Source organism: Eumetopias jubatus, unplaced genomic scaffold, assembly GCF_037043125.1.
Source record: "Eumetopias jubatus isolate StellerSeaLion01/CBP00866 unplaced genomic scaffold, mEumJub1_p1.0 scaffold_16, whole genome shotgun sequence".
Lineage (NCBI taxonomy): Eukaryota > Metazoa > Chordata > Mammalia > Carnivora > Otariidae > Eumetopias > Eumetopias jubatus.
The window spans coordinates 16833652-16859525 of NW_028274822.1; the positions used below are offsets into that span (position 1 = coordinate 16833652).

A 25874-nucleotide genomic window follows, 5' to 3' on the forward strand; every position below is an offset into this window, starting at 1 on the left:
GGTTATGAGGGGCTAGGGTTGGGGTGGAGTAGGGGAGAGTGGGCGGCGTGACCATAAAGAGTCAGCACAAGGGAGATCATTGTGGTGACAGCAGAGTCGTGTACCTTGCTTGTGGTAGTGGTTACACCACTCTCCATGTGCTAAAATTGCACAAAACTATATACACACACAACTGAGTGCACATAAAACTGGTGGCTCCAAGACCTATAGATTGTTCCAATGTCAATTTCTTGGTTGCATGTTACCAGTGAAAGAACCTGGGTCAAGGGTACACAAGACCTTCTGTACTATTTTCGCAACTTGCTGTGAATCTCAAATAACTATTAAATGAAAGTTAGAAGGGAAAAAAGAAAAGATAATGTTCTAACCCACTCCTGACCTCCCATTCTGTTCCTTAACCTAATAAGGCTCCCGGATTGGTTCTGTGCCCCACCAACAACGCAAGGGCTTTTGGCACAGGTCTGTACCTGGGCTGCACCCTAGTCATTGGGGTCATAAAATGGCAGCAGGAATGGGAGAATGGAGAACTTTCCAGCTCAGAGAAGAGCCCCATGGGTTAAATTCTATTATTGGGTTCAGTTCAAGATCTTAGATCTTATGTCACCTCACTTGACCTTTTTAGACCCACACCTGTCTTCCAAGAATCTCTCTTGCTTCTCTGTTCCAGTTCCCAAGTTGCTATGATGACTGAACTAGCATCTTATCAGTCTACTGTCTAGTCTCTAAGGAGAAGCTCTCCCCTCCTTGGCCTCAGATTCCTGCGCTAGGCTCTGGCTACATGGGAGTAAAGGCATTTCCTTGGGGGGTCTCCACAAGCCCCCTCTTTTAGGCTAGGATCCCCTTCACTCTTTCACTGATAATGCACCCTACCTCATCTCATTCCCAGCATAGGGCATTGGCCCCAGCTGCCTCAAGCTTGGACTCTGTGTTCTTATTTTCTGGCTTCTAGAGGTTTAATTTTGGTCTACCCATCCCTTCCTTGTTTCTCCAGCTCAGCTTGACCTGTGTTCTGGCTCCATACTCCCTGGTCCTGACTCAACCCCTGGAGTGTTCGCACACGCTCTGTCATCATCTCAGGTTTACCCTCTGCTCCCTGGGCACCCTGGAACCTGGATGACACCAAAGCACCTCTTTAATGGCACTCTGCTGTAATCTACAACTGAATTGTGCATTTTTAGGGGAAACTCCAAACTACAGGAAAAGTCATGTGGCCCTTGTACATCCATTCTGTCTAGTGAAGCCCTATCTCCTCCTGTTGCTACCGTGAACAACACAACTTTTTCCAAAGACAAGGGCCTCTTCTCTGGAGCATCTAGGTGAGGTACCCACAAGACCTAGGCAAACAAAGGTAGGGTTTAGCAGAGAAGATTTGGGGCTATCACTGTACCCTAAGAGTGCAAAGGAATTCTTGGCCCTTCGTCCATTGAAAAGCACATTATCTTTCATTCATTCATCTACTAAGTGCCTTCAGTGATTTCAGAACCAGATGTTGGGGATTCAGAGGTGAGTAAGACATAGTCTACCCTCAAGGTCTTATGGGTCAATGAAAGCCGTATGAAGAGCTTTTGCACAGTTCAAGGGCAACACCAACGTAGTATTTTAAATAGATTGCCCCAAGGGTGGATTTGAGATGGACAAGACAAGAAGTCCAGGCAAGAGATGAGAAGAGCTTCAGTGTGGTTAGTTGGATAGGCTAAGAGGACAGCCAAAGAAACAACAGGGGGCTTGGTGAAGGATTGCCTGGGAGGAGGGGTCAATGAGGAGGACGTGTCAACGATGAACACAGGCTTCCGGCTTGAGTAATGAGGTTGGATGGCGAACCAGAAGGATTACCCACAAAGGAGCCAGGGAAGCAATTTTACCTGGAAGACAAAGTGACAGCTTCTTTCCCCTTAGACACCTTGTGTCTTGATGCCCAGATGGAGCCATTGAATCTGACCAAGAATCCTGTCTATAGAAACCAAGGAGCTTGTGCTACTAAAAAGTAACCATGCCCTTCCGGAAGAGTGCTTTGCCAGTGCGAAAACTCACTGGGTGTGTTTTTCACATATCAGTGAGTCCTCTGGGTTTGTACCAAGACTCCAGTGGATCGAACACCACTGCGTTTCACTTCTGGAGCTTTCTTAAAGGCACTCAGTGAGGAAAGCAGAGAATCAGGCTCTGGCAAGAAGATAAGGTCTCTCTTATTCTCTAGCACCAAGAAACATTGCTAACACACTACAGCCCAATAAAGTACTGAGCAGTCTGATCCCTGCCCATGGCTTTTGACGAGCCTAGCCAAATGGGCCACTCCAGTCCCAAGGAGACCCAGCCCTTACAGTGAGGAATGGGGCAAGCTTACCTTGGTTTTAAGAATGTTTGCCTGGTGGTTTTGGTGCATGAAAATGCTCAGAAAGAGGCCCACGAGGAATGGCCCGTATCTGCAGTAGGGCTTAGTGTAATACTCCGAGAAATACAACACAATCACATTTTCACTGAAAAACACAAGAACAGAAGGCAAAAGGGTCTGTTTGATTTGGACCTGAAAAAAGGAATCTCTCAGATGTCCATTGGTGCAATCAGCCAAGTCCAAAAGAAAATGTGGGGTACACTTGTTCATTTCCTCACTAATGATCCACAAACAGTAACGCCTTAGACCATAGCTGTCTTGCTAAAATTCCAAATTCCCTTGGGCCCCTCCACCCTGGATCCTGAGGAAATATGATGACCGTGTTCCTTTTAAATAGTTGTTTCTGGTAGCTGGTACATCAGGATAGTTCTAAAAATCTGGTTCTCAGGAGTGAACCTCGTCGTGGAAGCTCTTACAGAATTTGGTTGCTTGGGCCACGTCCCTGGAGATTGTGATTCAAGGGGTCTGAGATGGTGCTTGCTGGAAGCATCCTTGGATTTAAAAGCTCCCCAAGTGAGTCTCATGTGCTTCCAGAATTGAGAACCGCTGGGCTAGACGGGAATGCGCTTCTTCCTCAGTCACCTGGCAGTACCCACAGAAAACGAGGACATGATGGGAAGGGCATGGTGCTCCCCTGATCAAAAAACCTGAGGTGTCTTCATTCATTCGTGCATGCATTCATTCTTTCATTCCCCTCACAAATACATAGTGAGCACTGTGCCAGACATGGCTCAGGGCTATTTTACATCGGGAGGTCAGCGAAGGCCGCTCTGAGAAATGACATTTGCACTGACACCTGTAGGAAAGCCCTGCCAAGATCTGGATTCTAAAGGAAAAGCATTCTAGTGTGAGGGAACAGCAAGTGCAAAGGCCTGAGGAGGGAGCATGCTGGGTGCGTGGAGGTAAGAAGGCCAGTGTGCCTGGTCCAGAGCCAGCACATAGGCGAGTGATTGATGAAGTCAGACAGGGATTTTACTCTGAGAGCACTGGGCAGCTACGCGAGGAATTTGAGAAGGTGACTGACAGGATCTGATTGCCATTTGTATCACTCTGCCTGCTGCAAGGATCTGATTGCCATTTGTATCAGTCTGCCTGCTGCACTGGGAAGGGATTAGCAGGAAATCGAACCACTTCTCCCCATGTGATACACAGGGTGGTTATAAGGAAGAATCGTTATCTATACCTCACTGGGGAGGCAAAAGAGCATAGTGGTTAGGATCCTAGCTTCCACTCACACCTGCGCCACTTACTGGCCCTGTGACTTTCAAGGGATAACCCCAACTTCCTTAAATTTCCATCTCTCCGGCCAATAATAAAGAGCTTCCAAGCACAAGTTCGCCACTGAAGGAGAAACCCAATACGGCCACGTGGGGGCGCTCCTCTCCTCCAAGAAGCATTTCAATGGGCAGCCGTGTGTGTTCCCCGTACTTTCAGAGAAGACCGCTCCCCACCCCACCCCCGCCCCGCCCCAGCGCAAGTTGAAAGGTTCGGAAGTTTGGAAACAAAAACGCAATCAATTTTCCCATCCAGGCTTAACGTTTCCCACCCAGTTTTTCCACGAGCCAATGCACACAGCGCAAAGAGCCTGGCACTCATTGAGCAGCCCTCCCTGGGAGGTCCTGGCCGTTTGGAGGGCAGGCAAGCCGAGAGCAGCAGGCTGGGAACTGCGGGTTACCTTGCTTCTGACGGAGCTGCGACCGGAAGGCTATAAGCCAGTGTGAGCAGAGCTGTGGCGGTGAAAGATGCCAAGAACAGCGTGGCCCCGAGGAGGACGAGGACATGTTTACTTCTGCAAAGAGAGGGCATGGACAGAAGAGCTCTTCAGTTTCCGTCACCGCAAAATTTGTGGCCACGAAAGATTTGAAAGCTTGGCAATCAGAGGCACTTCCTGCTAGGGCTGCCATTGAGAGAGCCTGATGTGGGGGCAGCCGTGGCAGAGTGGGCTGGAGTTAGAGAACTGGGTTAGCCTTTAAACTTGACCATTTACTGGCTGTGCGACCCTCCGCAGGACCTTGAACTTGAATTTCATCATCTTCACCCTGAAATTCACCATGCAGCTCAACATGAGACCATGCTTGGGAATGTCCCTTGCCACCCACACGGCACTATATGGATATAAGTGGTAGTTGATTTAAGAGAGAAATGACTGTCAGGCCCGGAGGATGCAGGGAGGGGAATAGCATAAGGGGGAGCCAGGGATTCTTCCCCCACCCAGGCGCAATCTGAGACAAATATCTGGGTGCTGGTAGCTGATAGGGGGTGAGGAATGAGGGTTGGGGTGTAGAACAGGGAAGCAGGGAAAGCTAATACGAGGATGCACTATGAAAGTGACTAATGCTCCATTCTTCCAGAATGTTCTATGGAGCCTTATGAAATGCACCTGAAAGCTGTCTTGGGATATGAAAGAAAGAAGCCTTTTCTAGTGTCTTCTATCCCCCATGGGTCAAGGGTGGCCCCACAAATGTCAATGCCGTCACACTTAGGGACTATGCATGTTTAAGGCCAAGAGAAGTGCTGAAGGAGTCCCAGCTGTAGTATGTAGGAGGTTCTGGGGCAGCGAATGAGATTTAGAGACACAGGCTCGGAGCAAGGCAATGTCTGGTTGCACCTACTCAGAATTGTGAGGGCTGGGACCAAGACGATCTGCAGTGGTAGAGAAGAAATGTCAAACACAGGTGCAAGACTGTCCAGGCACAACCCTGTCTGGATGATGCCTCTGACAAGCCCATTCCACTGCTTGAAGTTGCCATGGTTCTTCATGCAGAAGGGAGAAGGTGCCATTCGTATATCATGAGTGATGCAGGGAGCAAACGATTTTAATCCAGAGTGCCAATTCTAGTTTAGTGTCAATGCTTGGAATGGAGAAGGATTAGTTAGCTCAGTGGTGCTTGATTGATTAGTGATGTCTGCTGTGAGCGTGGGCTGGGAAGTTATGGCAACAATGCTGTCTATTTACTGTGCCATTTGCCAGACCATCTAGTTCTGCCCTCCTTGAATTACTAGCATTCTATATGAGTGTGTTCTCTAAAGAGAAAACCCTACCTTTTATACCTCCCACCGTTTAGGAGCTAAATGTAGTTGCATGGCGGCAAGCTTGGATAGGGCTGGTTTTTAGCTGAGGGATTGAAATCTGTCTTCCACGACGGCCTCTAGGAAAGATGCTGACATTGGGTCCAGGGCTCCTAAGTCACAAGGACACTCAAGTAGGCCCCCAGTAGCTCTAGAGTTGGGGAGTACTAAGAATTCATTGTCTTAGGCGGGTGGTAAGTCATCCGGTCAGGCCATCCAATAAAAACCCACATCCACCCAAGTAAATATTTGTTTAACTCCCTGGGGGACTTGAGCCCAATCTTCGGCACCTCCTCTCAGGAGTCAGACAAGTCTCCCCGCTATAATAAAACTAACAAAGTCTCCTGACATAGACTGTTATGGGCTGGATTGTGTCCCCTCAAATTCCAACTTCCAGCACCTCAGAATGTGACTCTATTTGGAGATAAGGTCTTTCAATTGATAACTAAGGTGAAATGAGGTCATCGGGATGGGTCCTCAGTCAATCTGACTGGTGCCTTTCCGAGAAGAGGAGGTTAAGACTCCGACAACCACAGAGGGAAGATCATGTGAAGACGTGGGGAGAGGCTTCAGAAGAAACCGATCCTGCTGACACCATGATCTTAGACTTCTAATCCCCAGAGCCATGAGGAAATAGATTTCTGTTTAAGCCACCCAGTGTATGGTTTTGTCATGGCAGCTACAGCAAGCGAATACACATAGGGGCCAAAACAGACAACATGCCCTGCCTTACCTCCTGTTAGTCCTTTGTCCTCCAGAGCCCTGAGCCGCTCATCAGGGCCTTTGACCACAGCACAAATGGCCCAGTGCCAAAGGCTTCCCTCTGCCAACTCAGGTTAGTGGCTATATTTTCTGGCTTTTTGAGGGGCCTACTCCTGGGCCAACGGGATTGAGAAAGTCCCAGAGCTTCGAGCACTGACCACCATCCCCATTCTCTCAAGAGGGATGGTCCCTCAAAAAGGTCCATTCAGAGGCCATAGGCCAAGAGGAGGAAGGAATAGCAGAATGGCAGAGTGTCTTCCTTGCAAACCTGTCAGCCCCCAGCATCCCGGCCAGAATTCCCTACAGGATTTCTCTGGCTATTTCTTCACTAAATACTTGGACCCGCAATTGGCACATCCTGCTGCAAATGCCACCCTGAGGAAGCCTGTAGAGGCTTGCCCTTTCTCCTCTGCCAGGGCTGCCGGGCCTGCTGAGGCCTCACACCTGATCCACCTGGTCCTGTAGGCACTTGCCAAGGACTCCGGAGCCCTTCGAGCAGCCACAGTCCAGCCCAGAGCCGAGGCCTGTGACAGCACCGGAGAACAGAGAATGGGTCAGCCCGGCTCTGCGGGGCCTGGCAGCTCACCCTCCCCTGAGGGAGCTGTCAGGGTTTGACTGCCTTGTGGGAGGGAGAGTACACCCCAGGGGAGGCCCTGTGGGCCTGAGCCGGTCTCAGCTGCTGCTCCAGGAGCCCCGCCCCTAGCAGCAGGAGAGATCAGTGACCCAGGAGTGCTCCCGAAATCAGCCCACCCTTTCTAAGGGGCTGGGGGGGTGGGGGGGTGGGGACCGTGTCTTGGTCGGAATCCCGAAGCCACCTTTACCTCCTGTCCACCTTCCTCGCCTGATCCACAGTAGGGTGAGGGGAGGAGGTCCTAATCCCCACCACTCTCAGTGATTTCATCCTGGGAGATGTGAGTATCAGTTAAGCAGGCATCAAGGGGTAGGTCTTTCCCCCAGAGGAGGTTCAGAGCTAATTTTTTAAATCTCCATTTCCAAAACAAATAGCAATGTGATTATTAGATCTCATTTCCGTCTTATTACCAGATTTTATTTCAATCTCATAGGCTCGTATCAGTTCAGTTATGCTATCAAAAATTGTCCTCCCCACACCCCAACCCCCACTCGGAGAAAATAGGCCATTTGATTCAGATGCTTTTGTTTCAGGAGACTGGGTGGGGGAGCACTTGGACCTCCCGACTCTCCCCACAGCAGTCATACAGAGACAGACACCCCCACCCCAGCATCGGGCATCTGTTCATGCCTCCACACCCTCTCACCCACCTCAGAGGAGTGGAAGTAAGAAGGGGTGAAACATGAAGTGTGGGGGAAGGGGTGAGGCTAAGCAAGAGGACCTCAGGCCCTTCAAAGTGGGAAGCCTTTGTTAACACCTGCTCACCACCAATACCTTCTGGAAAGGGTGTTTAGAGAAGCCAAGGAAGGGGACTGATTGCCCAGATAAGGGGACCCTCTGTGGAATAGGGATGGTACAGAGAAGAGAGGGAGATGGCCACCCCTGAATGGGTTTAGGGGAGGAGCAGACGCTCACAGTGGCCCTATCCAGCCACCCCTCCCCCAGTCCCTGCAAGACTGGGAGGGGCAAGGGGCCTCCCCTGCTTGGGGAGGGGACAGCAGCTGGGGACAATGATGATGACATGGCATCTCGAATAACAGGTAGCTGAGTGACATGTGGTCGCACATTACTGACAGGCAAGCTCTGTGCTGGTTCCCACGTGTATGACCTTGCTTTGTCCTCCAACCCTGATGTGAAGCACTACCAGCTCATTTTATGGAGACAAAGATTGAAGATGAGAGTCTAGCAACTTACCCTAGGTCCCCTAGCTAGTGACTTACCAGTCATGATTTGAACCCATGTCTTTTGACCAAACTCACGATCCCAGCAAACTGCCTCTGTGCTTAGTGAAATCCATGGAACATTTTTTTTTTAATGATTAGTAAAACAAACAAACAAACAAACAAACAAACACCTCTTTGCATTTAAAGTTAGAAAGCAGTGTGTATTTAAGATATGTGAAAGAGCAGATTTTCCTTTTTTTTTTTTTTAGGTGCTTAATTCTTAATTAAGTTAAAATCGGGATTCTCTCTCTCTCTCTAAAATAAATAAGTCTTGGGGCGCCTGGGTGGCTCCGTCGTTAAGTGTCTGCCTTCAGCTCAGGTCATGGTCCCAGGGTCCTGGGATCGAGCCCCGCATCGGGCTCCCTGCTCCGCGGGAGCTTCTCCCTCTGCTGCTTCTCCCTCTGCTGCTCCCCCTGCTTGTGCTCTCTCTGTCTCTCTCAATCTGTCAAATAAATAAACTCTTTAATAAATAAATAAATAAATAAATAAATAAATCTTTAAAAAATTAGAATGCATTTCCCTTGCCCAGGATGCTTGAATGTTCACATGTGGCTGGAATGGGCAACATCCTGGGTCAGCCTGTGGTTTAAAGGTCTGTCCTACAGAGAGCATTAACAGGAAACCATGATGCAGAGCTGGTCAACACATATTTAGAACTCAGCTGCATCCCTAGTAATCGAAGACTTGCAAGTTAGATGTGAAAAACGAATGTTTTCTTACATATCAAAATAACGAGGTTTGTGTTTTGTTTTGTTTTATTATTAACATTCCATGTTGGCAAAAGTGCAATTAGATGGCCAGAGGACTGAATATTGATAGACCTTTAAGGAACGCAATTTGTCATTATGCTTCAAGATCCTAGAAGACATTCATGCTCTCTGACCTAGTAATTCCCCTTTAAGATATGCATTCTAGAGAAATATCAGAGTTGGAGACAAATGGTTACCCTGAAAATATTGATCAGACTCTTATTTGTAAAAGCATAAAATCAGAAATAATCCAAGTATTTAACAATTGGGGAAGGTATAAGTAAACTAGAGTTCATTCATGGAATGGAATGTGATGCACACATTAAAATGATATTTACTTAGAAGTAAAATAATATAATAAATTGCTTATGTCAAAAAACTATTAAAAGAAAGATACTAACGTGGAGATACAGAATCCTTTCATATAAAAAAAAAGCTATGCAGAAAAAAACACTGGAAAAATAAACACAAAGATATTAACATGGAATTCACTTCTCCTTGAGCGAGGGATGGGTTGATGGTGATGGTTTTCCCCTCTCTTCATCCTATCACCTTCCACTGTTTCTTAAATAGAACATGTATTTTAACGAAAAAAGAAACATCTTTTAAAATATGGCATGGAGGGCGCCTGGGTGGCTCAGATGGTTAAGCGTCTGCCTTCGGCTCAGGTCATGATCCCAGAGTCCTGGGATCGAGTCCCACATCGGGCTCCCTGCTCCTTGGGAGCCTGCTTCTCCCTCTGCCTCTCTCTCTCTCTCTCTCTCTCTGTCTCTCATGAATAAATAAATAAATAAAATCTTTAAAAAATAAATAAATAAAATAAAATAAAATATGGCACGGAGGGGCGCCTGGGTGGCTCAGTCGGTTAAGCGTCCGCTTTCAACTCAGGTCATGATCCCAGGGTCCCGGGATCGAGTCCCACATCGGGCTCCCTGCTCAGCGGGGAGTCTGCTTCTCCTGCTCCCTCTGCCTGCCACTCCCCCTGCTTGCACTCTCTCTCTGTCTCACTCTCTCTCTCAAATAAATAAAATATTTAAAAAATTATTTAAAAAAATAAAATATGGCATGGATAATCCACAAGCTATAAGTCTCCTCATGAATTATTGAGGCCTTAAGCTTTTCTAGAACTAACAAAAATTAAGGTAGCAAATATCCGATGTGGGGAACAGGTACACTGATGCATTGCTTGGGGCACTGTAAATTACCTCCCTCTTTCTGGAGTATAATCACACAATAGGCAACAAGCACCCCAAAATTGTGCCTACCCTCTGACCTAGTAATTCCACCTTGAAATGGGGCCCCACGGAAATGAAGAAGAGTGGAAACGTAGTATGTTCAAAGACAGTCATCGAGGGGTCATTTGGAGTCATGACAAACTGGAACTAACCTAGATGGCCAACCACAAAAATGGTTTATTACTCCGAAAACTGACAAGTATGCAGATCATGTCGCTATGTGGCAATGTTTACAGAGACCGTTAAGTGGAAAAAGCTGAGACAGGATATTAATACACCCGGGTTGCCACTCTGCAAAAACACAGGGGGGTTCGAGTGGGACAAAGATCAGAGGAGGGTGCGGAGGAAGGTAAACAGTGGAGGATGTGGTGTCCAGACTGTTCTGAAAAGTTTGTTTCCTAAACTGTAAAGGCTGCTGTGCCCAGAACTGCAGGGCTCGCTGAGAGTTCCGCGGGAGAGACCCCTGTCCCGGGGAGACACCCCTGTCCCGGGGAGACACCCCTGTCCCGGGGAAACTCACTTTCCGTGGATGAGGAAGATCGCCGGTGTGGTGAGATGGAACTGAAAGTCGTTGGCGAGGTACCACGTCCAGCCATTACACTGAAACGAGAGGAGCAGAGGTGACCCCTTTCCCTCGCTCATGGGGCACCCCACTTTGTCTCACCTTCCTGGAGCTGGAGGAGGAATTCACTGAGCAGCTGGGGGGTGGGGCGGCAGGTGGTGGATTTCCGTGGGAAGAGAAAGGAATTCTGAGTTACAGGTATTTCAGGTACCCCATCTCATTTAATCCGGGAACAAGCCTGGGTGGTGGGGATTATTATTGCCCGCTTACAAAATGGAAATGCGGGCAAGTGTTCTCGCTTGTTGAAAAAAAGCAGTAAGAGCTAAGCTCCCGGCACCCTCGTGGGAGCTCAATGCCATCCCATGACCTGAATGTAAGGAACAACCATCGTTTTGGTGCCGTCAGAGTCCATGTTGTGCCCTCTTCCCTGCCTTGCCGGCCCTCCCGGCCTCCAGGGGAGGAGCGTGTTCACTTAGACTGGACGCCTGGCTCCAGGCGAGCTTTTCTGGGAAGGCGCAGAGCTCCCACGCGAGCCTGACAGGCGGTCCTCTGGCCCGAGCCACCTCGCTGCAGAGGCTGTCCGCCTTTGTGTGGAAGGAGGCAGTTACCTGTATTTCTTCTTCAATGTCAGGAGATTCCTGGGGCAATTCTCTCCAGGGCTTCAGAGATAAAAGGCTCCTCGTTCCCTCCAATCCCCCACCAGACTTATCCAGGGCAGGTGACATCCTTTCTTGTCCCCGCTAGAAAGAAGTTCCCGCGATGGGCCAATCTGTGAGCACTCAAGGCCTGACAGGCCTCACACTTCTGCTTTCGGGGACCTAAGGCAGGCTTTGCCTCCAAGAGGCGGCTGGCTCGTGTCCTTGGCCCCCCGCTGCCCCTGCATGGCCCGAGCCAGTCTGCATCTGGGCGAACAGGCCAGCCTGTCCTCCATGGGCCCTGTCCCAGACGTGGGCCCCTCTGAAGGCGGTTAGGCTGTGATGGACACCCTGTCCGAGCCGCCGGGCACTGACTAATGGAGGGCAGCCACCCCCTTGGTAAGTAGTTACGCGCAGAGATTAGCCACGCTTTAGCGATTCTCTTGTCAGCCTTGCCTTCCAGGCATATGCAAACGTCAGTGACATGATTTAATTACAGCAATTTCACTTGCGTTTACTCCAACAGTCATTATGAGGATAGGAGGGCTTTGGGGAAGCCACCACCCATATATACAGAGGCTGTGGCTTGAAATGGAGAAGAATTCATTATGGCGAAGGTGCAGCACAGTGGTCCATCCCAATTATAGGCTGTCTGCGTGGAGGTGAAGAAAGTGTCCTTTCTCCATGGGGTGACATGGGCTGGAACAGGAACCCTGACGGGGCAAGGCCGGCTGCATCCGGGACAGGCACCTAGATGGTCGGTGGGCAATGCCCACTACTCCCTCCCTCTGCTTGTCACAGCAACCCTCCCTGCCAGGACTGGTTTGGTAACGCTCACCCATCCTAAGGGGCTAGTCTCCCTGCCCGAAGCCCACCTTACTATGGCTTCGCTGTTACTCCAGAGACTATGCCAGAAGAAAGGGCATCAGACTGGGGTTGGCCCTTGGAAAGTTTGCCAAACCACGTGAAAGGAGACCCGGCGTTTGCCCCTGCCCACCTGCCTGTCGCTAGCCCCTAACAGGGGACTCACCGCGTTTCGGACCGACAGGAAATTATTGAGCAACAGCAGATTTGTCCACCACACTTGCCGGCAGTTATCCAGGTGGAACTTGGGCATGTCCCAGACAGGTCCCCAGGGAACAAGGGAGAACAAGCCAACCAACAGGCACACCGAGTACAGGTGAAGAGGCTGCAACCTGGCAGGAAGAGCCGGGGGAGAGAAGGTGACTCTCCACAGTGGTTCCATTCGGTCTCCTGGGCGAGCGAGCGAGAGAGATGCTCCAAACCAGATTGTACTGGGTGGGCGACCGGCTCCCCGCCCACACCACAAACACTCCTACATTCCTAGGTAAAAAATCACGAGCCCCCAACCCTGAGCCAGCTCCGGTGCTGTGGATGCAAAAATACTATTAGTCATTGAGCAAGTGGAGCATGTTGACCACTGTGCTAGGAGCTTCTCGGATATTTCTAAACCTCGAAACACTCCTTCAGGGAAATACTACCTCCATTTGACTGATGGGGAAATTACAGCTCTAAGTGTGGGCGATTTGTCCAAGGTGGCCCAGCCATTACCGCAGTGCTGAGATCAGACATCGGTTCCTTTCTTTATTTCTCCTTCCCTTCCTTCATACCCTACCTCGTCCCAAGCAGGACCTGAAGCAGCTACAAAGATGATGGGGGGAAAAGGCACAGGTGTCCTTTAGAAACAGAATTCGAGCCACATCTGCCACCTAATGTATACATTCTAGCAGCCACGTTTGTCATCCTGGGAGCGAGTCCTGCATGGGGCTCCCTGCTCAGTGGGGAGCCTGCTTCTCCCTCTGCCTGCCACTCGCCCTGCTTGTGCCCGCTCTCTGTCTGTCAAATAAATAAATAAAATCGTAAAAAAAAAAAAAAGAAAGAAACAGCTACAATGAATTTTAAAATAATTTAAAAACCCTTAGAGAGCTCGATGTATCCAAAATGTTATTTCAATAGGTAATCAGTCTAAAGAGTTAGTGAGCTGATTAACATCCTTTCTTCTTTGACTACATCTTTCGAATCAGGTGTGTACATTTACTACTCGTCCACACGTCCGTGGGCCACCTGTCGGGTGGCTACCTATGGGACCTCACTGGCCTCGAGTTTAGACGTGAGGTTGTAGCGGGGAGAGGGACACGGTCCTGGCATGGATTCTGGGTGAGCTAGGACCCCAGCCATCTTTTAAAAGAACACATTTAGAAATTCAGAGCAGAGCACATGGCCCAGCAGCGGCTCCGAACATTTCAGTGGGGGCACCAGGGCGCGGGGTGGGCTGTGACAGATGGGAAGGGCAGGACTGGGGGGGGAGGGGGCGGGCAGCACCCAGTCTCTGGTCTGCACGGGCCCTGGGCCTGTTGGCCTCCCGTCCTCCCCACGATGATAGCATCCTTCCTAGCATGTGTCTGGTAGGCCAGAGGGCTGCGGGCATGCAGAGAGCAGGCAGGAATTGCAGATCACAGTCAGACAGAAAGGGCTGCCAACGGTGCCAAGACGTGTCTCCCCCGATCAGCTCAGACAACAGCCACGGAGCCCTCCCTGGGCCTGGGCCCTGCCACATTAGCCATCTGACCAGGCTGCCCTGCAGCTGCTCCCACAGGCCTCCCAAGCCTCCCTTCCCACCATCTGTCACCTCCCCGGGGAGAGTAAGTCCACCCCTGCTCCCCTCAGAACCACAGTTCAGGTCAGATGCCCTCAGGAGGGAGCAGGGTCCAGGCTTCATCCTCCCCAGAGCAGCCTCTGAGTTGGGGCCCGCGGGGGGCGAGGCAGAGGCTCCTGGGGTGGGTCTCACCTTGAGGAGCAAAGCTAGAGATGGGCTTTCTAGTTTTATCTAAATTTTCATACTGAGAACATCATATAACTTCCCTCTTCCCTCTTCTATGGAAACGGGGGAATAATAATTCCTTATTTTAAGGAGGCTCATGATTCCTGCCTCCTAAGATTTTTTGAGAACCAAATGAGATCAGTAAGAAAACAGTGGGAAACATCGAAAGCATCAGGTAAATGTAAATGCTGTTCATTTTTGTCCAAGCTTCTGGAAGGTTTAAAGTCAAGGTTTTCAAAGATTAAGAAGTACACCTTCGGCTGTTTTAAGAGGTGTGAGAAGCAGGCATTCTCATACCTGGTGGGCAGGAAGGTAAATTGGAAAACGTCCATCAAAATGTGAGATGCACCAAACTACCAATTCTACTTGTAGGAATTTATCCACAAACATGTTCACAACAGTGCACAAAAATGTGTAGACATTGTATTCTTTGTCTAAGATAGCAAAAACTTGGAACTACCACCATGCCCATTAATGGGGACAGGTTAAACTCCTAATAATCCACCCACACATCACCGTCCCAGGCAACCTTTGAAGTCAGTGAGGTGGGTCCTTTCATGCGGAGAGAGAGACACATGCCAACATTAATCATTAAGTGCAAAAAAGCTACATGCAAAATAGTGCGGCATATAGTATAATCCTATTCATGGGGAAAAAAAAACCCTAATGCATATAAATACACGGAAAGTATCTGCAAGAATTCACAAGAAACTGTTAGCAAAGGTGTCCTGTGGGAGTGAGACTGGAATGGGTACCCTTACTTTTAGTGTATAACCTTCTGTTACAGTTAGACTTTTTTTTATTATGTTATGTTAATCACCATACATTACATCATTAGTTTTACAGTCAGACATTTTTACCAGTAATTTCTTTACCTATAAAAAAACCCTCCTGATTTTTAAAATGTGGCTCCTGATTGGAATAATCACACAGTTTTAAGGGTCTGGAACATCTACTCCCCTTGTTTCTCATTACGTAATCTTTGTTCTGCTTGACCCCTGGAAGCCGGGTTTTCGCATTTTCTTAAAGCCACGATAGCTCTCAGCTGTCGCCTGACTCTTGCCCTTGTCCTCTTGCTGTCTATTCTCAGAGTGATTCTTGGAAAATGTAAATCTGACCATGCCACTCCCCTCCGGGAATCCCCCAAAGCCTTCTGGTCTCCAAATAAAATAGAAAGTCCTTAAGGCCGGGCCATGGAGCTCCAGCCCCATCTCTCTGAACTCACTCCCTTCTGTTCTCCAAGTTAACTGCTCCCTCCACTCCAGCAGGCTCTCTGTGGTCTTCCAAACACACCAACAGTGTCCCCTTCTCTGCACCCACTCCCCATGTAGGCCATTCTTCCCTCACAGCGTTCTCTTTGCTTAGAACCTTATTTTATTTCCTTTGACAAATGTCACCTCCCCTGACGACCCTTCCAGAGGAAGACCGCATGGTGCCTCCGTCTTCCAATTAACACTTCATGACACTTACCATCACTGACCTGTTAGAAATGTATTTGCATGTTGCAGCTTAATGTTGCATATTTATTTGTTGATCGTCTATCTCTATTCACTAGAACATAACCCCCAGGCCAGAAGGCATTTGCACGGTTATTAAGTGCTGAGTCCCCAGAGCTTACAACAGTGCCTGGCACACAGGGGGCCCTCAACAAATACAGAAAGAGTGAGTGAACAAATGATCTTACTTCCAGTCCGCTTGGAAGTAAGGAGGCAAGCAATCAATTATAATTGAGTAATAACAGTGGGTTTTGCCAACAAGAATGAGAACATCAAAGTGGCTAGGAGTATGGCTGCTTTCTCACTGGGTTTACCTTAGAGAGTGAGTTCCAACTCGATTGATGATGCTTCCTCTGATTTTTCAACAAAGTTTTGTCCCACTTTAGACTCTCTCTTCCTGGCTTCAATCTGCCACTTTCCCAGAGCTCCCTATCTCAAGAACATTATCACCATCCACCATGTCGTTCAGGCTGGAAAATTTGAGTGTCTTTGATTTGCCATCTCTCCATTCCCAATGCCAATCACCAGTCCAAATCTACTGTCCTGCCCAGATATTGCAATAATTTATTCATGGGATCCTTGCAGCCATCTTGCCCCATAAGGCCTCACACACACACACACACACACACACACACACACACACACTCTCTCTCTCTCTCTCTCTCTCTCTCTCTCTCTCAATTCCTGCCCCTACTACTGCTTTATCTTCCCGCTAAAACACTTCCCGCTCTTCAATCCCTCACTCTAGGACTTTTCTTCTGAAGCAGGTTTCCCAGGCAGAACCCACCAAGCCATGGGATCCCATGCCCCACCCCCTAACAACCCATCAGCATCTCTCACTAAAACCAGTCCCTCTACAGAAGACCACAGGGTAGAATAGGCTAACCCCAGTGCCAATTTACCCAGAAGATATTGAAAGAATAAGCACTCTGTCAAGCGGGCAGGACAAGGGCTAGATTTAATAGTGTTTGGAAGAAACCACAAAGGTCATGGCGAAAAGACATCAGCAGAGGTCTCTTCCCTGGCTCAGACTCATTCTTAACCTATTTACCAGAAAAGTTACAAGGTGTAAGAAGCAACAACAGTTAATAATGGCAGCTTGTGCTTACTACGTGTCACACACGTTTCTACTCCTAGCACATGTTCTCTCATTTCATCTTCACAAGAGTCTAGTGGCATGAGTGCCACTATTCTTCCCATTTCTGAGATGAGAAAACTCAAGCGCAGAAAGGTTGAGACACCTCCTTGGGGTCACATAGCTGGCAGAGGACTGAGCCAGAATGCAAGACCAGGCAGACCAGCTGCAGTCAGATCTTACGCACTCCATTTTACTAGCCCAGAAGACGGTGTCCAGACCCTCCTTCCTGTTCCGTGACAATGAAGTGTGACAAAAGAGGCATGGACCCTAAGTGATGAGAGCTGGCTCCAGTTCAGCCAGCAACAAGCCATGGTTTAGAGAAGGTCCAAAAGGAACGTTGGGCTGTGGGAGTTGAAATTTCCTCTTCTACCTAAGCAGAGTGTGGGTCTCATTGCCTCACAACCTCCCTCCGGCCCCAACCATCCACACGTTTGTAACAAGGACCACGTCCTCCCCGCCTCCCTCTGAGCAGAAGCACCATTGTCTCAAGCATCACCTGCCCCTCTCCTTATTATATCTTCTTTTATTTTTATCATTACCCTTAGTACTCTGAGTTACAGGACCCAATTACTACCAATTTATAGGAGCCATGCACCTTCTCCCGTTGGATACACATTCCAGGGAAACCTGACAGTACATTTATTGAAAACTGCTGCCCATCAGCTGAGGAAAAGGATGTTTTTGCTGGTTTAATATAGGTCAAAGTCTATTAGGATAAATGCCACAAAAATTGGTATTTTCTACTGGCAAAAGCCATTAAGTCAGCAAAAATCAACTTTATGAAGAAAACCACGTCTGTCGGTTTATTTTTCTTTGAAAATTGTTTCAAAAGAGGGCTAAGGACTAACAAGTAATAAATGATTACACAGCAATAATGAATTAAGAGATGAGACAAACAGACCTACCTTGTAAGGCGGCTGAGGATGTACCTGAGTATGACACTGAGGGTTGTTCCTTTGTCTGAATTCTGATGTATCTTTAAAAACGACCTTGCACTTAACCAGCCACTGAGAGAGAGAGAAGACAAGTCACAGGAATTACTGATCCGTGATACAGTTCATCGGATGATTAACGTGGTGGTCTCTAGCAGGGTACAATAAGTGATACTGTAGGAACAAGATTATCTCCAACACCAAAGCAATAATAGTCTTCTTTCTTGCTTATGCTGCATGCCCACGGCCAGTCACCTTGAGCTCAGCATCTTCCCCACCAGGAGACCCAGGCTGAGCTTGCAGCCACTCTCTGAAAGAGCACCAGCAACCCTGGCAGAGAATAAAGCGTGCTGGGGGGCTTCAAACCAACAGTTAAATGCTCTAGCCCAGAAGTGACATGTTTAAAGCTCTTAGCATACTGGCAACACCAGGTACCCCTCATTGGCCCGACCTAGTTCCCACCCAAGCGCCACGGGGCCAGGAAGTAGACTCTTACCAAGGGGCTGGAGGGAAGAGAGCCAGAAATATTTGGTGAACAACTCTATGAGCTACCACATTAGCCTTTTGAAATAATAAAATCCAAAGCCTTCCACTTCTATGGTACCACCTCGTTTTCAAAGTACTTTCGCTAATGGTGTTGCTTTTGCTTCTAGAGCAATACCAGACTCCTTTGCAATAAATGTTTGTTGAGCGAGTGATTGGTAAAAGGGAAAATGTTACCATCCCTGCTTACCTAATAGGGATACTGAAGCTCAAGGACTCAGTGGGTTGCCTAAGATTCTCCACCAACATATCCTGATGACAAGTTTGTTACCCGGAATGCTCAGCTAAAGAATCAGGCTACATCTCTGAGTTCTAACCTGATGATAAGCAAGTTTGGGAGTGGGTTTCCGGACCCTTTGACCTCGATGCCAATGATCCTTGTGGGTGTTTCCCTAAGGAACAAATGCATTTCCTGTTGCAAAAGAAGGTTGTGTGTGTGTTGGAAGGGATCAGGGAGGGTTAGAAAACGTCTTTGTTCTCTGCCAGCACGGATTTTCTTTTGAAACACAGCAAGTCGGAGTCACTAGAATAGGAACACAATTGACAGAGGCGTGTAGAAAGGCACGAAGATGTGGAAGTGAGACAGCCAATTCCAGTTCTGGCTTCCTCTTCATTTCAGGAAAGAATGAATCGGGGTCTGTCTCTGTGTGCGGGCATGCACCTGCCCGCCGTTCAGTTGGTCCGGAGGACAAAGACAAAGGTGGCAGGGAAAACAGGCCTTGAGCAAGGAGAAGTCGCTATCGGAGGTTGGGAAGACCCAGGGACCTGCCCCGCACAGGGGAAGAGTACAATCCTGCCGTAGAGTTGCATGGAGTCAGCCAGAGAGGTAGAAAGGGATCCCTGACCATCCCCAGTGATAGTCAGGGGTCTTTGGCTTTACTATGTAAAATATGAGTGACGTGGTGAGTGAGACAGGCTTTGGGCCCGAAACAAACATTATGTTTCAGTTCTAATTCTAACTTTCCTAGCTGGGGGGGAGACTGAGGCAAGTTATTTCATCTTTGCACATCAACTTTCCCAGCTATAATAAAGGGCATGATATTCGTTCTAACTTCCTGGGTTTATTGTATAGGGAATAAAAGATTGTAGGCTCTTAGCACGACGGCGATACTAAGCATCACTTAGTAATATTTCCATTGTCCAAGTGAAAACTTTATTTAAGAGAATATGTGCACTTTCTTTTCTCTTTCTTTTCTTTTTTATTTATTTAAGTCCTTTCTACTCCCCATGTGGGGCTCGAACCGACGACCCCAAGATCAAGAGTCGACTGCTCTTCCGACCAAGCCACCCTGGTCCCCCAGTGTGCACTTTCTAAAGTAAACAAAACGAATGCTGGAGGGGAAGAAAACAGTTACTGAGACAGGCAATGAGAAATAGAAGCAAACAGGGGTAAAGAGAAAAGAGACGGATGTCTTGGTCTCTTAGGCCGGGTTAGGAGCTGCTCGCTTCCACTCCACCCTGCTCAGCTCATGCAGTGGTCCACGGACTCTAGCAGGAGGTGACGGCACCCCAAGGATGCTATGATTCAGTGGGCCTGGGAATCTGCATTTCTAACGACCTTCCAGACGAGGCTAGTACAACTGCATTGGGACTAGACTCTGAGAACCACTGATAAGAGGCCCGGCACTCCCCAGGCCCCAGGGTGAGCCCGGGGTTAGATATGTAGTCTTTACTATAAAGGGGCGGCTATTTGTCGTTTTCTTGGACATCGGAAATTCCATAGCCTTGGCCTGTGTTGTGGGTATCTCAGGACTGACCTGGTGGCATCCCTGTTGTCTCAGAGATTCACACCGAGAGTCCGGGCATGACCCGTGGCTCTTCAGGCCTTCATTCGTCCCTCCTGGTGGCAATCCTCCAGCCTGCGTTTTGGCTCGGGTTCCAGAATCCTGACCTGGCCTTGCCAGCTTCCCTCCCACAGTTTGGAGCTCTGCCAATCAGCCCCGTCCAGCATTTGGTGTCTTTTTTTGTTGGTGTTTTTCTTTTGCCTTGTTCTTACTAGTCCTCTTGCAGGGAACAGAGTTCTGGACTTTGAATGCTGTCCCCTGGGCAGACCTCCCCACTCACCAGGGGCCGGCCCAGGTCTCCCGCAGCTGGGCTTTGCCTGCCTGGGTTAGGCCCAGCTGTGCCTTCTTGGAAAGTCTGGTACCTCCTGGATCCCATATTACTGCAGACGGTGGCCTCTGACCCTCGCCTGTCTGGGCCACTCGACAGTCACCCTGGCCACCTCCTAGCATGAACTCTGCCCTGGCGGCCAGGTCTCAGCTCATTCTGTACCCTACTTTCTCTGCATTCCCCCAAGAAACTATCACAGCAGAGGCTTGAGCTAAAACAATTAAGAAACCATTTCCAAAAAAAAATAAATAAATAAGAAAGAAAGAAAGAAAGAAATCATTTCAACAAGTACTTATTGAGCAATACTATACTCTTGGCACTGTTTTCAGCATGACAGCAGGACACGAAACAGAAGAAAGTCCTGCCTTATATTCCAGTGGAGAGACAAGGACAATAAATACAGAAATAATAAGTAAGTGGCATCTCTAGGTATGTTAGATAAAGAGAAAAGATAAATCAAGAAAAAGGAATTTAAGAGCGCCAGTGGGTCCATTTTAAACCGGGGGCACCAGCATGGTGCGGGGGGAAGGCAGCATTTGAGCAAGCGCCCGAAGGAGAGGGGGCGAGCCACAGCGGCTCAGGGAAGGAAGTGCCGCAGGCATGATGGCCATCCCCAGCCTCCTGTTGCTTCTGTTTGTGAGCTGGTTCTCTCTCCTAATCTGGTGGTTCGATGGTTCGTACGCTTTGGCATGTCACAGACTTTAAAACGGAAAAAAACTAGGAGGCACTAATCAGCGCTTGCTCCCTTGTCTGGCCAACACCAATCTGAGCATCCATCCCCATGCCACTCCTCTTTGGTCGTCCCCAGCGTGTCATGTAGACGTGTTCTCGGATCCCCTCCCTTGACTGGGACCTCTCCTGATCCCCAGCCGCCATGCAGCCCCCCCCACATACCCTGCCGTCTGTGCAGCTCCCCGCCGCCGCCCACCCCTGGTCAGTCAGGGTCCCAGAATCAAGCCCCGCATCGGGCTCCCTGCTCAGTGGGGGAGCCTGCTTCTCCCTCTCCTGCTCCCCCTGCTTGTGTTTCTGCTCTCACTATCTCTCTCTCTGTCAAATAAATAAATAAAATGTTTTTTAAAAATATAATAAAAAATAAAATAAGATATCAGATGATACTGCTTTTCAAATGAAACCTCTTCAACCACTTCCTGTTCCACAGAGACAGAAGTCCAAATTCCTGAGTCTTGCTCCACGGTCCTCTGTGGTCTGGCCCTGCGTGGCTCTCTCTTTCCTCTCCTCCCTCGCTCCCCACCTTCACTGGGCTTCAGCCTTCTTTCTGCTCCTTTAACAGGGTGCTCGCTCTCTCTCTCTCTCTCTCCCCTTAGCTCGTCTGCACCAGTGGCTCCGTTTGCCTGAAGCTTTCCCGTCCTGGATTTTTCCCATGGCCGGCTCCTTCTTGCCGCTCAGATCCAATAGCAGCCCCTCAACAGACAAGCCTTCTCCGACGACTCTAAACAGGTACCCACTCACTCTCACAAGCCACTGTTCTATTCTTTCCTAGTATTTATTACTACCACATTTTTTCTTGTTTATTTGTTTGCTTATTGCTGGACACACACACACACACACACACACACACACACACACACACACAGTCTTAGGACCACAAGAAGTCCTCCTTTGTTTTATCCATGGTTGTATCCTCAGGGCCTAGAACGAACAGGTATTCAGTAGATGATGGTTGGATGGATGAATGCCTAGCATTTGACGGAAGCAAGTGCCGTCTACTGTCACCATCTCTCTGTGAAGGAAGAGACATTTAACCCAAAAGAGGTAGAGGCAGGTCCACACAGTGACAGAGAACACGGACTCCAGAGTCAGCTTGCCTGGGTTTGGGTAGCGGGTCAGCACCAGGACTATCTCCCTCAGTTACCTTTAAAGTAGAGATTTTGTAGTCCATCCATACAATGGAATCTTACGCGGTCATAAAAAGAAATGAAGTACTGAACTGTGCCACAACGTGCGTGAGCCTCAGAAACATCACACTAAGTGAAAGAAACAGACACAAAAAGGCCAGACTCTGTGTGGCCCATTTATACGAAATAGCTGGAAGAGGTAAATCCAGAGGTTCAGAGAGCAGATTTCTGGGAACTGGGGGGTGGGGGAGTGGGGAAGTTCCCCTTAATGGGTACGAGATCTCCTTTGAGGATGCTGAACATGTTTTGGAACTAGTTAGAAGTGGTGGTTGCACAATCCTGGAAATGTACTAAATGCCACTGAATTGTTCACTCGAGGGGCTTAATTTTATGATACATGAATTTCACCTTGGCAACAAAAAAGGAAGAAAATGGGGATTTTGTGGTCCCCTGTTAGGGGGACATCGTTAGGATTAAGTGAGGTAATGCTGCAGCACTTAACACAGTGCCTGACGTTTATCACACAATTAAGAAAATGTACCTCTTAGTAGTTCATTTAAATAAAGAAAGCTTTCTGAAACGTCACACCATTTTCAGATTTGTTCACATTTCACTCTAGTGAGAACTGGCAACTTTATCACAGATTTGCATCAGTCCATAGGCCAGAATTTGAGAACCACTGAAATAAACAACTTTGATTCAGATAAAATCACCTTTTGTAAAAAAAAAAAAAAAAATTAGAGGGGCGCCTGGGTGGCTCAGTCGATTGAGCATCTGCCTTCGGCTCAAGTCGTGATCTCGGGGTCCCGCGATAGAGCCCCACATGGGGCTCCCTGCTCAGCAGGGAGCCTGCTTCTTCCTCTGCTCCTCCCCCCTGTTCATGCTCTTTCTCACTCTCTAGCTCACGCTTTCTCTCTCGAATAAATTAATAAAATCTTAAAAATTTTAGAAGCCATCCTACCTCATTTAACAAACTGAAGATACAGAAGAGAGGAGCTGATGACAACAGTACTATCTACTGTCGGACAGAAGCAAAGGTCAAGGGAGTAAATCAATGAAGCCATTCAGTATTTCTCACTGAAGTGATGACGGCATCTCACACACACGCACACATCCCCAGACAAACACATGCACAACAGCAGAGAAAACACCATATTACCTGACCAAGAAGAATGTGTCAACCCCAAGATAGAACGGGCCGCTCCGAGAACAAAGGTACAGTGGGTTTTTAGGCACTCTGGTTTTCCACTCGAGCACATTATCTGCAACAAACATGAAACCGGTGTCTTTTTGTTTCCCAGCAGAAAGTCCTGTGATTTAGGTTTTCAGAACAAGCAAGAGGAACCGCCTTCAACTTTCATAGCATCAAGAGGATGTCGTGCAGCCCCACAACTTGAGAGGAGAAGGTAGATCGACTTAAGAAATGGTGGCAAAGGCACCCAATAGTGCCTACCATGGACCCGTAACCAAGGCTTTGAGCTGCTTCGTACCCTCCCAGCGCCCACAGCTCGGGGGCTCGGCAGCATCACCCTGCCGCCATGGGCTGGTGCAGATCGCTGGGGGGCTTCTTCAGCCCCCCCCCCAGTCTGGCCCCTTCCCTTCTGCTTGGGGCAACTCCTTCCGGCGGTGGCCTGAGGCCACAGGCAGAAGGCTGAGAAACACTAATTTAACACCAGTGCACAATATTTATTTACGCTTCACTATTTTTCCAGGAGAAAGAAACGTTAGTTTCTGGATTCATTCATCATTACCAGGAGGAATCCAGCTCTTTGGACAAGGGATATGCCATCCTCAGGTATATCACTGCTCACCTGCTCATAGGGGCCTGATTCACACCCAGGAGGAGGTAAAGCGACTGCTGGGCACTGGCCTGGGAAAGCCACCTGTGGCGGGGTCATGGCTATGTCTCTGAAACAGAAGGAAGGCTGCAGCCTCACAGCCCCTGGCCCAACAGGCTCCCCTCACGGGAAAGCTCTCTTCCTCAACTGCTCAGAAGGACTCATCGGTTCTCCTCACCCAAAGACAGCCATGCAGTCATCTGACTGGTGTGCCCCGACATGATCCAGAGGAGACTCAGAACCCGGATGCCGTTCAGCACAGAGCATGGGCTCCCTGGCGTCTCTATTATCCAGACGGCCGGCACATTCTTCTGCCAAGAAAAGCACGTCAGAGCATGCTCCACGGCTCCTAAAAATCCTGGACAAGAGAGCAGGTGTTACCGTCCACCCTGAAAGCCAGATCAATCCACACGCTGCCTCACAAATGAGTCAAAACACACACACCGTGGGTGATCTCGGTTGTCACACAGACACTCCTTCGCCGTGACCCTGGACTGCTCAACCCAGTTCTCCACGGTCCCCTCTTGATCTCTCCGTGCACCTTCGGATGGGGTCTCCCTCCGCTGTAGACCTTGACTTGCCCTAACATGTGTGCCCTGAGGTCGGTGCCCAGAATACACTGTCCAAGCTCGGGCCCCAGGGATGCCAACCCCTGACCCCAGTCCTGTTTTACAAAGGGGGTGGGGGCAGTCTTAGACATCATTCAGAAACCACAGGCTCCATAAAGCCAGCATTCCACCTGGAATGGCATTCCTTCTGTCCTCCCAAGACTGAACTACTTGCAAACCACATCCCTAGCTGTCAAGTACAGGGATGAAAACAGAGGGGCACGTAGCACAGCAGTTAAGGAGGCTGGCCCTCTAGGTAGATGCTCCTGGCTCTGAAGCTGGCTGTCCTCTGGCAAGTGAGTTAACTTCTCTGTGCCTGTGTTTCTACATCTACTGAAACGGAAATCAAAGTAGATCTTACAATCTTAGGATTCGCATGAAGAACCAATGAGATGACATAACAGCTGATCTACTCACTCCTTAAGCCCTATTGCTTTAATCCCTTCCACTTAACTTATTCCTTCTAATTTCTAAAAAATTTTAATTGGACTCACTTAGATTAATTCCAGATAGCTGGAATTGTGAACCGGGAACCTCCAAAGGAAGGCTCAAGCCGCTCCGGGGGACTCATGCTTTCTCTTGGGTGTGGCTTGGTGCTTACACATTGCAGGTGCAAGGTTGCAGAATTGAGACTTATTTACAAATGAGATCTGGCTTATAACCAGGTGCTGGAACCCTAACTCAGTTTCTTAAATGGGAGAATGTAATTGCCAAACTTTTTGAGGCTCCAACTTTAAATAGGAGTCTTTCCCTTGGAGTCACTCTCCAGTGTGCCTGCCTGAAGGCACGGAGCTCACCCTGACAGAGGGATTTTCACTCACCAGCACTTGGCACGGCACAATCTGCCATGTCCTACATCCTGAGTCCCAGCCCCCCTCGGGTCCCGAGAAGCCACGTGCCCCTGTGGAGAGATACGGCCCCGGGCTCTGCCCAGTTTCACCCACTCTTCCACCTCTCAGGACCTCTTCCCTCACTTTTTAAACTGAGCAGGCTTTTTGGCAGGGCTCTTGTGAGCCTTTGAGCACATTTGTCAAACATCTGGCCTGACGCCTACCTTGGCAAGCGAGTACTGAATACGTTTTGCTACCATTTGATTTTTTTTCCAGCTAAATTCTGCTTGTGGGTGAACTTAACTAGTAGCAGCTTGTAACACTGTCTGAAAATAACTGGTCTTTGGGGAGGACAGCCTCTCTGAGCCCCTTGTACTCATTTGTACATGGAAAGGAGAAGCCGAAGGGGCATGGGGAGGATCGG

General features: G+C 48.8%; 1 protein-coding gene across 2 annotated transcripts in view; it reads right to left on the reverse strand.

Annotated features, from left to right (window-relative positions):
• Positions 1-25874, reverse strand: part of LOC114208904 (O-acyltransferase like protein-like) — a 59014-nt gene that overhangs the window by 3595 nt on the left and 29545 nt on the right. For both annotated transcript variants that reach the window (XM_088019525.1, XM_088019526.1), the window contains exons 6-12: positions 24191-24370; positions 23334-23436; positions 17637-17738; positions 12286-12451; positions 10579-10658; positions 4065-4178; positions 2342-2474 (exon numbers count right to left, since the gene is read on the reverse strand). In XM_088019525.1, the coding sequence (XP_087875651.1) occupies positions 2342-2474; positions 4065-4178; positions 10579-10658; positions 12286-12451; positions 17637-17738; positions 23334-23436; positions 24191-24370 (878 nt within the window). The remainder of the gene's footprint in view (positions 1-2341; positions 2475-4064; positions 4179-10578; positions 10659-12285; positions 12452-17636; positions 17739-23333; positions 23437-24190; positions 24371-25874) is intronic.